Source organism: Eptatretus burgeri, chromosome 2 (genome assembly GCF_056783735.1).
Source record: "Eptatretus burgeri isolate ZD-2024b chromosome 2, Ebu_testis_v1, whole genome shotgun sequence".
Lineage (NCBI taxonomy): Eukaryota > Metazoa > Chordata > Myxini > Myxiniformes > Myxinidae > Eptatretus > Eptatretus burgeri.
Genome location: NC_140962.1, coordinates 154,670,606 through 154,684,211, shown reverse-complemented (window position 1 = coordinate 154,684,211; position 13,606 = coordinate 154,670,606). Strand labels below are relative to the sequence as shown.

At 41.6% G+C, this 13,606-nt stretch overlaps 1 protein-coding gene and 1 long non-coding RNA gene across 4 annotated transcripts in view; one reads left to right on the top strand and one right to left on the bottom strand.

The window, feature by feature from the left end:
- The window catches only part of LOC147033632 (uncharacterized), a 73,562-nt gene that overhangs the window by 54,683 nt on the left and 5,273 nt on the right, over positions 1-13,606 (top strand). The window lies entirely within an intron of this gene.
- Positions 1-13,606, bottom strand: part of LOC147033633 (NACHT, LRR and PYD domains-containing protein 12-like) — a 60,687-nt gene that overhangs the window by 43,280 nt on the left and 3,801 nt on the right. For all 3 annotated transcript variants that reach the window (XM_085871689.1, XM_085871687.1, XM_085871686.1), the window contains exons 3-6: positions 12,542-12,696; positions 6,685-6,850; positions 4,070-4,099; positions 184-1,939 (exon numbers count right to left, since the gene is read on the bottom strand). In XM_085871689.1, coding sequence (XP_085727815.1) covers positions 184-1,939; positions 4,070-4,099; positions 6,685-6,850; positions 12,542-12,696 — 2,107 coding nt within the window. The remainder of the gene's footprint in view (positions 1-183; positions 1,940-4,069; positions 4,100-6,684; positions 6,851-12,541; positions 12,697-13,606) is intronic.

The following is a 13,606-nucleotide window of genomic DNA, read 5'->3' as shown; positions in this document are numbered from 1 at the left end:
GAATACAATCAGAGTGGCCGGCTTCTTTGGGGCTGGTCACATCCAATAAGGATTCCTCAGGCTACTGATGAGAATGACAATTTTTAAAAAGCAAAAGGAATTGTGGGTCTTTAAAGAGCGAAACTCTTCTGGGGAGACTGGGAGAAGGGACAATTTGGTGGAAACAACAGAGAAATGACTCACACAAACTTTTCACACAGAGGGAAGGCTGAAGTCAGAATCTTCATCCTTTGCATGCGATCCATGGGGCCGAGATCGACCCTCCACGAGTCTATGGGTTTGTTTGCTGTTTGAAGAGCATAAACCACCACGGTGCAGTCCAAAGGAGAGGTCATGTTCTTTGTGAGTTTTTCAAACTCCACATCCTCCATCATGGTTTTGGTAAATTCCACATTCTGGAGCTCATAAACGCAGTGAAAACAATTTGGGTCTTTGTGGTTGTATTCTTTGAGCCAGGAATGGATTTGCTTCATTGGTTTTGTTGATAATTTGAAATGTCTCTCAAGAATATCTCTCGGCTTATTAGCAAACAAGCCAGAGAGGAACCGCTGAACAATCTGAAACCGATCATCACCTCTGTTCGTGGACTCCATTAACACTTCATCCACAGACTCTTCACATTCAGGCAAGAGGAAGTAGAGTGCTGCAAAAAACTCCTGCACAGTGAGGTGAAAGAACTCATAATGGCAAACACTTTCAACTTCCGTCTTCAGGAAAACCTCAGAGAGAAATGCTGGAGATGGTTTTGTGATTCCTTTTCCTTTGTCCCATCTGCTGGCCAGGGCTCTGGGAAGTATCCTTTGCAGGAAGCGCTGCAGTGCTGGTGATTTGGTGATGCCTTCTCTCTTCAAATCTTCATCACTGAACAAGATCTTTCTCGCCTTCACTCCATGAAATGCCAAACGGCAAAGACTAAGAAGTGAATCTGGGGAGCTGGTGATGGATTCCCCTCCATGGTGCTTTAAATGCAAGTGAAGGTAGAGAGAGAAAAGTTCAGTCATTGTTTTGGGTGCAGGGTCACATGTGCTCCTGTCAATGGCATTGAAGTACCTGGTGAGACATGTTGCAGTGATCCAGCAGAAAACTGGATTAAAGCAAAGAGATGATAAAACCTCATTTTCTGATAGATACTGGAGAACCTGCTTTGCTTTATCCTCATTTCTGTAAAACTTCTCAAAAAATTCCTCCGTTTTCTCATGAGAGAATCCAACGATCTCAACCATACAAGTAGATATAGGATCGAAATCTACATCCTGGATCCATTGCAGATCCACGAGTCTTGTGGTCACCAGTACAGTTCCTTGACTCAGAAGAGTGCCCTGTAAAAGACCTGCGATGATGGATCCGATCTTGTTTGCTTTATTTGGAGATTTACAAACGTCGTTAAAATCGAGACGGTGTTTCATCTCATCCAAAGCATCAAGAACCAGGAGGACCCGGAAAGCATTTTCCATCAAATCATCAACAACCTCCTTCAAGGAGGGATGCTCATTCAGGAAAATGTCCCTCAGAGTGGTTTCAGTTGATATGTGGTTCAAGTTTCTACATTTCAAAAGGATCACAAAATCAAACCTGTTTTTGATCTTATCATCCTCCTCTGCCCAATCAACAACTAGCTTTTTACAAAGCATGCTTTTTCCTATCCCAGGACTACCAAACATCACCACCGTGGTCACGTACTGTAACCAAGACTCCTTTCGCTTGAACAATTCTCTCATGGTCACTCGATCTTCATTAATTTTCTTGAGATTGTACTTTCTGCTTGGTTTCATCATCTCGTGCACTTGGGATTCAACTTCAATTTCTGGTTTGCTCTTCACAATCACGGGTTCCACAAACCGATCCTCCAGTCTCATGCACTCTCCCGGTGAAGCGTTGTAGTCTCTGATTGTCCTCAAGTTTTTCAACAACTCCTCCTTCAAGTCTTCTTGAGCTTTCACTGTTAAGCAAGAAAATATAAATATATTAGAATGAGTTTTTTTTTTTTTAAAGCATTCTTTCATACAGCATGTTATCTTGTACTTTTAAAATCGATCCAATTGTACAACATTCACGTGTACCCAACAACGAATTCCCCAGATGTTGAAACATCGTGAAACACATTCAGACAAATAAAGAAGATGGAAAATGTCATAGTCCCCTTTGGTTTTATAATTTTTCTGGACCGAGTTAAAGGGCTAGCCCATATTTATGTACAACTAAAATGGCTGCAGGTCAACAAAAATGTTGCGATCTGACCATCTTTGATCAGATTGCAAAATAAAGTGAGGGGCACGTGTATGCCATCACGTACTGTGCTTGCACGACGTTTGAACAAAATCGGACCATGCATCTCTGAGAAATTGTTGGGGACACATTTAAGTAACAGAACAAGAGAAAGATCTTGTTCAGTGATTAATTTTGTGCATGCACAAAATTTGTCGACGTATGCCAGCGTATGACTCGCACGTTCCGCATACGCTGGCCGTAAGTTGTAGGCACGTTATGCGATCGTTGACACACGTCGACACACGTTACTTGTAAGTTACTCATAAGTCGAAATACGTCGAGGTAATGTTTAGCGTACCCGAAACTTATTTCTAACCTATGAGTAACGTGCTTTGAACCTTTGTGTAACGCATATTGACGCATATTGACGTCTTCCGGATGACCACAGAACTTACTGAACGTGTTTCTAACTTACAGCCACCGTATGATGACGTATTGGCAGCGTTTAGGGGAATTGCTATATAAAAATGGGGTTCACAGGAGGAACCCGTCAGTGTTCCAGACTCCATGGTGAGCAGATGTCCATGTCATCCGAGAGATGGAGGATCCGGCAAGGCTGAGATGAGAATACCTACTCGCTGTCCTCCAACATCAACATGACCTCATCGGTTTGACACTGTACCAGTTGTGTGCCAATAGAGCCAGGAGAAGGAGAGGTGAACGGAGGAGAAGGAACTGGGTGACCTCTCCGTCAGAGGGTGAGCGTGATGGGGAGGGTGTGGGTGATGATGGATCCTCCTTGCGTCCGCGGCCACGGCCAGACTTCTTGGCAGCATTCTTCGAAGTTTTCTTCGGCATGACGGTGATGTTGACACTTCGATGTCGAGTGCGGTTATGATTTGAATCGTCGAGCGACAGCCTTTTAATAGGCTATGCCACGTGATCGTCGGCGATATGCTGCCGCGCGCTATGCATAAGTTAGACTATCGTTGGGCATAAGTTGTGAACGCCGACAACATGCTAAGCATTCGTTGGTATAAGTTATCTATAAGTTATAGAAACGTTCTGTGTACGTTACTAATACGTTATGCATACGTCCAACTCGTTATTATACACCCAAAACTGAAAAAAAAACTTCAATAGTTCAGCGTACGCCAGTGTTTTAGATCAATTTTGATACGTTGCCATATCGTCGACCGAAAATTAACAGGGTCTATCTGACATTTCATTCAAATTTAGAAGAAGTCCATGTGGAAGGGCAACAGAGGAAACTAAGTAAGATTATTTTATGTAACCTTTATATGTACCTGTTATGTAGCACACGATATGAAAATAAAATGTTATGAGATAGCGGCAATTCCACTTTGAATTTTTGATTTCATTTTTCTCAAACTTTAAAAAAGTGTCGTTGGACCCTGTTAATTCTCGGTCGACGATATGCTGGCTAAATAGTCAAGGTGTGATAGGGGCTTAACAGGCCTTCTTTAGCGTTTGCTTCTGTATCCATCTTATCCACCACCTGCATTCCCTTCTACCCCTCATCCCTACCCACTTCCCTTGTTGTCCGTCGACCCGGCAGTCGGCATTCCCCCCACCCCCTTCTTTTGTGCTGCTTCTTTTGTTCTGCGTTGTCCTGATCTATTCTGTCTTCGAACTCTTCCACGAGCCTCGACTCTGCATCAAAAAAAAAGAAGAAAAACAAACTCGATGTTTGAAGAAAGGGCGTCACATATAGAGGCCTTGTGGTAAAGAGGGAGGCAGGGGGCTGTGTGGATGGGGTTTATGAACATTTTAACACTTGATTGGTTATTTTTCTGATGATAAATCTAATCCTCATTGATGTGAAATCTCGAGGACTTACCCCAAACTCTCAATTTATTCTTCGTCTCATCTGGAAAACAAACACACACGAGCCATGTATTGAAATGACATAAACACAGTAGGTGAGGATGAAGCAGATTGATTGTGAACAATGAGAATATGAAAGTGTTGAAAATGAAGGAATATCTATCCTTCGATGGATTCGGTGGAATCCTTCTGTGTGTGTCCCTCTGCCCTAACAGGCCTCCGACCCATGCACACATTCTTCATATTACCCTCACCCTCGTTAAATTTCCAAAATCCAGGCTTATTGCACACCTCAACTCCTTTCTTCCTCGTTCCTCCTCTTAATGGAACTTCCTTTGAGAATCATTTCAATCACACTATTCCCTTCAGGGCTTCAAGCTGGTGTTGCACTACGATCATCCGCCATCTTTCAGACCCACATCAACCCTACCCAACCAAATCCACTTGCTTCCAGGTTACGGCGTTTCCTTTCTCTTTTGCTAATCAGAACAGCGTTCAAACTGACCCTCCTCAATGGTACACAAGTCAACCTTCTGCCAATCATCCACAAAGTAATGGAATCAGGAAGTGCAACAAACTTCATGGCTCATCTCTTCTCCAATCTTAACCTTCAGATCTCCAATCACGAGTTTGACTTCCACCCTGGTCAGAACACCTTCGACTTGTTGACATTTCCTTGTCGACCTGAGAAAGACACCCTCGATATTCTCACGATTTCTCTCGTTCAAGAATGGCTGGCAAATCCCCCAATGTATTTCTGTAGAAAGAGGAGCAGTCTCGGAAGCTCTAGGGCCTCACAATTAACTCTGAGCTATTGTAAGCATAATAGTTAGTTGTTGTTATCATTGGTGAGCAAATACTGCTAACCAGCGGTTTAAAACAATTTACGGATTTTCTTTGAGTCACATCTGCTGTTGGTTTTGGCCACGAAGAGGAGATGGAAGTGCGGCCATTGTGGTGCTTTGACTCTTGGTACGTACTGAGCCTGCTGGGGTGCTCGTTACGTTGTATAGTTCTGCATTGAGGAATATACTGCCATTGGAAGAAACCAGTCTCCTGGTCCTCTGTTTAGACTGTTAAAACTCACACATAACACAATCAACGGAAATCGGTGTTGTACTGGTGGCAGCGGGAATTTTGGAAGCGGCAAGGGAACAGTTATTTCACATTCTCAAGAACTAGGGCAGCAACTCAACTTGTAAGTACAGTTTATCTCCTGTTCTGGACCTTGTTTTAGTGAAAGTTAAAGAAAAATCTTTCTCGGCTGACCAAGAACAGCGAGCTGCGGCCGCAACACAGAGCAGACATCTCAAAAATGGGACTAACAATGTAGCTGCCATCTTGGAATTGTCTGCAGGGTCGTCTTTGCTTCGTCATTCTCGTCTCGTGATTGTATTCAAGGCCATCATAGCAATTCTTCGATTATTTCTCCTTGCTGTTGACTGCTACTGTTGCGTCTCACCTTTACCACCTTGAGGTCATACAATTTAAGGCTTTCCATAATAATCATTACTTCTTGCACCAGGAAGCTTAGATAAGGGGTCAACTTCGTACTCACCACAAGTAGGTTGGTGATCTCGTTTTCCTGCTGCTGCCATCACCTCTTCACAGACCCTCCAGTTCACATGTTCTTCCAGAAAACTTTCCTCGTTACCCTCCCCAAGTCTAAACATAAATTCCCTTCCCATCATTCATTCCCTGCTCCCCATGCCTGAGTGTGTAATCTCAAGCTCTTCCCTCGAGAATTTCATATCTGGTGTCCACTGACATTTCTCCCTCGACCTTTACTCTACCAGTTGAATCTCTATTACAGCATTCATCCACAATTCCTCCTCTCGTGCTCCGTTGTTATTAATCCAGATGTTGTTCTCCTTCTTTCCCCCAATTTTGTGTATATTGATCCTTCTCTCGCTGCCATGCCTTCTTCCATGAGCTTGATTACCTGTATAATAGAAATCTACCGATACAAAACACAAAGTCCCCTCCATAAGGACGATTTAAGTAGGCTTTTATAGGCCAACCTTTTAACAGGACTGGGTGCTCTCCATGGTCAAAATACCTCGAGGACCCAAAGGACCCAGAGGACCTTTAAGATCCAAAACACCCAAAATACCGAGGACCCAGAAGACTCAGGTGACCCAAAAGACCCCAAGGACCTCAAAGACCCAAATAAATGATGACTGGATGTTCAATACTACGGTCTCTTTTTCAGGACAAAAAAAAAAAGACTTGAAAAACATTTTTCTTGGCTTCCAATTTTTTATCGATAATACTATATCTGTAAAAGCCACTTGGTTGAACAATATAACTCCAACCCATCATTTTTGACGGGCTTCACACGAGAGTTATCGTAATGCATCATGATGAATGTTACCAAAGGTAAGTGAGCATGAATACTCCTAATTAGAATATGCAAGACCATATCCTTCCATATTATGAACAGTCGTTCCTCAAAAACAGATCCATTGCATCAACGTTGACCACAAATTAATTATCTTACTCCTACAAACAAAACTACTTGGAGGTGATTCATCCACCACCTGTAGGTGGAGATTTCTAGTTACAAAGATATTTCAATGAACTCCACTCTGTGTTTATGAAAGGCCATGTGTCGAGTTGCATTCTCACCACTTTCCAGCTTGTTCATCATTTTTAACATCAGGACCTTCATCCTTTCATCGTGAAATAATATTGTGCAGAAGGAGCGGCAACGCTCTGCCCCCTCCTCCATGATGAGATTCAGTAGAATATTCACACGGATTTTGGATTTGTTCCTTTTGAACTTTTCAAAATCCTACACACACACACACACACACACACACACACACACACACACACACACACACACACACACACACACACACACACACACACACACACACACACACACACACACAATGATTCATGTATGTACACCAGCTGCTGATGACAGCATGGTTCACACCGCTTCAGGAGAACACAATTTCGGGCGTTTTTCTGGACAAAATCAGGTTACAAAGAGCCATTTATAAAGGAAATAAAGGAAAGTCCTGTTTGTTTTTGTTTCTGAAACAATATATTTGAATATATGAATAACAAGTTGGGAGAGAGGTGAACTTCATTGTTGGCTGTCTTGAATGCCTGACTTACAGTGATGTCGAAGGCCTAAACAATAGGTATTGTTGTTCCCAACGAACAACAATTTTGGGAAAAACCAGCATGTCCGAGGTAGAGCGATCGGGTTTATATCTGAACTGATGGTCTGAGACTGGGTTGTTGGAGAGAAGGATCATTAAGGATTTGATGGGAACTGATGATGGATTCCGTGGCCTTGTTGGTTATTCGAAGTCATCCGATGGGGGCTGCAGTTAAGGGGATCAGGAGAGAAAAAAAGATGAACAAATGACTGCAGGTGAGCAGTGAGCCTGGATTTTTGGTGTTTAACAAGAAAAGGGTTACTAGCAGAACACATGCGCCCTGCAGAAACCCTGGAGGGACAGAGCCAAGAGATGCCAGTGGGTGCAAGACCAAAAAGGAGGCGGTATAATACAGAGGACACCAACCTGCAGTGAAACAATTGTATTTTGTACCTTTTAATCACCAACTATAGGTCAAAGACCACTTAGGAGGATATCGACACACTTTATCAATAGATTCAAGACACATGATGTCAGGATGAATCTATTGATGACGTCACATCCCTCCCCACCTCCCATGAAAAGATGTTTGTAATTGTCAGAGTGAAATGTTTTCATCTGTAGTTTCTCCTCTTTAAGTTTTTAGATCCTGCATCATCAGCTTCCTCCAGATCAAAAGGCTTGAACCCCGTCTCGGCAGCGGAGTTGCACTTTACATCAACAAATGCATTTCTCAGGGTCCATGTACTGCTCTTGCGATTCCAAACCCCCAAGAATACCTTTGGCTGCTAATTCCCCTCTGCCCCACCTCTAGTATGGCTGTATGTTGTACTGTCCAAATAGTGACATCTCCATTTATATCTCTCTCAGCCAACATAGACCAAGTTTTAACCATCCATCAACTCTCCCTTCCTCACATATGGTGATTTCAATTCTCAATAGGCCAATACTGAACGTTCAAAATGGCGTGACCACCCCACAAATCATCAGTGTGCATTCACAGAACCCCTTAAAGGGGAACCTAAACACAAATTTTCTTTTTTCTGAAAACCATTGAAAATCATTAATCACCGTTGTCTAATTTGAAGGGAGAAATTCTTTGAAATCTTTTTGCCAATCGCAAAGTGTCGATTGTCCATTTTTGCCATCACCCGATGAACTCACCTTGATCGGAACGGCGGCTTCACATGAAGAAATGGCGCATGTCGAGCTCAGGTTGTGATATTGATTCCACTGTCATTTTTTGTAACTCTGAAGATTCTCAGAGTGTTGAAACTGATCGGTGGGATTTTGAAGAAACGATTGCAGACAAAATTAGTGATGGAAACACTTTTGGGGAAATTGTGGAGCCGTATCATTTTGAGCCTTCTGCAAGCGATTCACAGGAAGAAGGCAGAAGTGAAGATGGAGGTGTTAGAAATATGAAACACTAGTCGCATGTCAACTTCAGCTCGGTAGGTTTTGTTGCTTTTCATTCAATTGACACCAAGGAGAAAATGAATAACAAACGCTTTGTCTCACCATCGCGGACTGACCAGATATCTTGTATGTTATGGGATAGTCCCGTTTCATCCTTTTCCCGGGTGCCATTTGTGTCCATGCCGTATCCCACCGTCGTGTCCATGAGATGTCGATGTCTCGCCCCAGTAGAGAGGGGAGTGGTGGGATGGTGGAGATGGGAATCGGTGGGATATGGTTGATGGGGGATGATGGAGGGGGGAGACCCTGAAAGTTTTAGCATCCTTGGTCAAATGCTGTCAGAGGAATAGATAGTGATACATACATACTTTCTCTCCATGATAAATAGATGGCGGTTCATTTGATTTTCAGGAATTTGTGTTGATCATAGATAATTGTTTTCAGGTGCTCTTGTGGAAACTGCTGGCCAATGGCAACAGGTGTTTGATTCACCGCTCAAATCCTTCATGTACATGTATTGATAACTGGGTAGAAATGGTGTTACAGTTTCGAGTGATGGCTGTTTCTTCCACTTAATCGTCGAGATGGCATCCTCTCTCAAACGTGGTGGATGACCACAAGATATAGCCATCTCTGTTGTTTCAAAACAGAGCTCTGTAACATGTTCCGAACATAAGAGCGAACATTTTGTCGGATTGTGATTCGATGCCGAATTGTGATTAATATACAACAACACGCGAAGAGGAAGATCAGAATAAAAACGAGAAGGGCACTCTTCAACTTCATGACATTGCCAGATATGCCTCCACCCACATTATTACATCGTTATAATACGTATACCAAGTTTGATTTAAATCTCTGAACCTAGATTCAAAATATTAAATAATCATGGCTGCCAGACCATGCATCCGATCAGGTCAAAATTTAAAACATACAAGACGACCCATGAACCCGTTGGGTTCCTGTTGTGACAACGGTTGATGAAAAAAAAATCATTTCAAGAAGAAAAAAAAAAAGATAGCTCCAGCGAACTATACCGCTGAGGTTGTTTGTATTGATCAAATTCTCTCCGATCAAATTCGGAGAATCAAATTCTCCCGAATTTAATAATTTTTTTCGTCGCCCGATTTGAACGAAACTTGATACTGCACACCGCAGGAGAATGACGAGTAAGGTGGGCCGAAATTTTTTCACTATCGTGTTCCGTTTTGGCTGTATTTCAGGAACATACATACATACATATAGACAAGATGAGAGATTTAGTAATATGTAGATATTCCCCATGGCTAATAGATCATAATTGTGACATTTCTCACCGATTGATGAAGCAGTTCAAGAGAAATATGTTTATTTAATGATTTTAGTTCAATCCAATACAGCTGCCAGACCATGCGACCTATTAATTATTCATAAACTCCCTGGTATTCCCAAGGCTTGGGGAACATGTGGGTGAAGTTTCCCCTCGATCTGTCAAGCCATTGTGGAGAAGATCTTTAAAGGTTTTAGGGTAAATATAATATGGCTGCCAAACCATGTGCTCGATGACATCATAGGTGGAGAACATTTTGTTCCTCATGGATAGGCTATCATACCTGTAAAGTTTCGCCTCGATCTGTTCAGCCATTTCAGAGAAGATTTTTGAAGATTTTTAAGTGAAAAAATAAATTACGGCTGCCGAACCACATGACTAACGAAGTCATCAAATTTTTTTCCCCCCCAACTAAGTTATCTAATTTATCCTTAGATAACCCTCAAAAAGTTTTCATACTGATCGGATAAAGCGTTCGACGTCTAGAATTCTGACCTCATAACAAAGCCACCTATGACATCATCAAAAAAAAACCACATACTTGTGTCCCATGGGCAGTACTTCACATGTGCCAAGTTTCAACATTTTCCATCGAATTGTTTAGGATATACAGAAGTCCAAAGGTTTTCCTTTTTTCCAACATGGCTGCCACACCACGTGACCTATGACATCAAAATTATTGAAACATTCTACGCGAGTAGTCGCACCGATGGTGAAATCGTGTATCATTCGGATCAGTGTTTGCAGAGAAAACAGAGAAAATTAGCATGAACGGACGTATGTACATACGGACAGACAGACAGACAACCCAAAAACATAATGTCTCTGACGACTTCATCAGCAGAGGCACAAAGAATTCTCACCTTCCACTCCCCCTCTCTTATTTCTTTTGATCAAAGTGTTTGGGGTACGTATTCGGCATGAACCATGCTAGAAAACAAACTCTGAGGTCTCCTCATCTCTGCGTGCTCTAGGATTCCTCGCATCTCGAGCACTCCTTCCAATTTGGCCTTTCTGTTTCGTCAGCATAGCTGCGATGACTAACCTTTGGGGCAAGAATAAAAAGGATTCCTGGGAGTGTGGTATTTTTATGATATCATATCATTTGTGCCTTTGTTATGATGTCATAATTGCATTTGTGGAACGCCACATCTGATCAGTATAAATATTTTGAGGGTCATCTCGGGATAAAATGGTCCACAAAATTTTTTTGATGATTTCTTCGGTAACGTGATTCGGCAGCCATATTGGTTTTTGGGGGTTTTTTTTAAAGCCTTAAAAAATCTTCTTCTCTGAAATGGCTGAAAAGATTGAGGCGAAACTTTACACATCTGACCGCCTATCCATGAGGAACAAAAGGGTCACACATATGATGTCATAGGTCACATGGTTTGGCAGCCATATTGGATTTACCCTGAAACCTATTAAAATACACCACTCAAACTAAGTCCTGGCGAGGTTTTGCAATCTCTGATTGCTCTTTTTCTTGTTTTTTTTTTGTGTATTTGTTTGTTTGTTTGTTTTTGCATTACAAACCTTCCTGGGGGGTTCTTGAGTCCACCATTGTTGGCTTCATTGAAATCTGTTAATCTGTTCTCAAGATATAGCATGACAAACAAACAGACAGACACGGTTCCTTTTATAGTATAGATGTACAAGATATGTCAGACATGGGGGGGCGGGGGGGGAAGGGGGTAATTTCACCATACGTATCACAAGTGGTGATGGTTCACACACAAGAAGGATGGGACAAAACAGCATGTGCGTTGACTACCAGACCCGAGTAAACCATTTGTGCTCAAAACAAACGATACTTATATTGGTACTGGAGCTGTTTTTTTGCAGCAACATGAGGGCAGACTATTCCCTGTAAGTCTCACAAGTAAACAAGAGTTGAATTGAGAGAACTACACCATCGAGAAGGAAGGACTTAATAATGTATGGGGTGCATCAAGATATTTATGCTACATCTCTACTGGCCTTAATTTGTTTTGCAAATAGATCACCACCAATTGTTGTGCATGGTAAGATCTTTCTGTGCATACATATATATGGTAAAGTTTCTAAATGATAGGATGGTGATAAAGGTCAAAAGGAAAGACAAAGGTGGAGCAAATTACCTGAACAAGGTTATTCAACTGTGATCGCTAATTGAATTCCTGTTGATTTCCCCCTCCTTATTGATCCTTTTGGTACAGAACTTGCATTGGTCGGAAAGATCAAAAAGTATTATCGAAGTGAGAGGTTTTGTGTTCAGCAGTGTTTTAGTAAAGTACAATGTTTATGCTTTGTCGACCTACGATTCGAGATGGAAATAATTTTTCTTATACCTGACTGCGTCATGTTTGTTGAGTCGAGGTGTTTATTCTGAGGGTTGAGTGGACTATAAAAGGTGACAATTTTCAGGTTGTTCAAGATATAAAGCTGTGTGGAATGATAACAAAAATTCAATTTGGGGAATTTATGGTTACTTCCAGATGTAGAACCATTCAGTATTTACAAGTAGATCTCAGAGTGAGCTCACCTCATCTTCAAACACACCTCACTGCATTTTAGCTTCAGCACTATGAGCAAACATTGAAATGAAATAAAATGAATAACTTGAAGGTTTTCTCAAGGAAACGTTTTCTCTTCCATTTACCTTCAAGTCGCACTTTGATAACAACTGAGATTCTCTGACCGCGTCGCACAGACTTGGAAACGCTTTCCAGAACTCTTCTGACAACGAAGATTTCTCCATTTTCAAAAAGAAGAGAAGTTCTTCATCCCGTAAATCCTGAAGAAATATTTCTGCCTCTGCAATGACAAATAAATAATAATCAGCATAGATTTATTTATTTATTTAAATTTACCTGAATAAAGCACAGTGTGTATTTGTGTGTTTGTCTGTCCCCTTTCAGAAGGACGATTTAAGAAGGGGGTTAAAGGCCAATCTTTCAACACGACTGTGTGTTCACTGCAGACTATTTTTTCACGACAAACAACTTGAAAAACATTTTTCATAAAAGGGTAATTATGTCTCTTCAAATGGAAATGTTGACGGTGACTTGCTGCCGGGCCTCAAGGGCGGTGTACAGAAGCATTTAAAAAATAATAAATACAAGGTGCAGGGACGTGAAATTCCCTGTACGTAATGTGTAATGCACGCAGAGTAAAACGAGTGTTCATTTACGTGCATAGGATGTCTAATAAATAAAGAAGATGTAAGCATACCTGACGCTAGGCCGAGGCTTCAGACTTTGGCACGCTCATGTGGCTGTACCATCAAAATGAAACATCCCCAAAGATAAAGAAAATAGGGTAACATTTGTACACGTAGTGTTATAAAATAACGCTTCTTGCTACGAAACACCATATCTTCCAGTCTCCTTGAATATCTCGAATAAAATAATTCCAACCTGTCATTTTTGACGGGCTTTTATATTAGTCAGAATATAATACAGAAACACAGAAATATATATGGAAGCAGATTGTTCCATTCTTTGTGCAATTGATACTTTTGATAGATGTGTGGGAGAGTCGGTGCAAGCTGATCTACCTGAATCCCCAGTGATGATCTCAAAGAGGCTGAAAGGCCTTCACTGAACATTGGGGATCCAAATATGTGTTGTGGAAGTTTGTTCCAATCATTGATGATCTTTTGACTAAATAATCAATTTCTGATGTTTAGTCCTGCTTCTCTACTTAGAAAACTTCCATTTGTAGC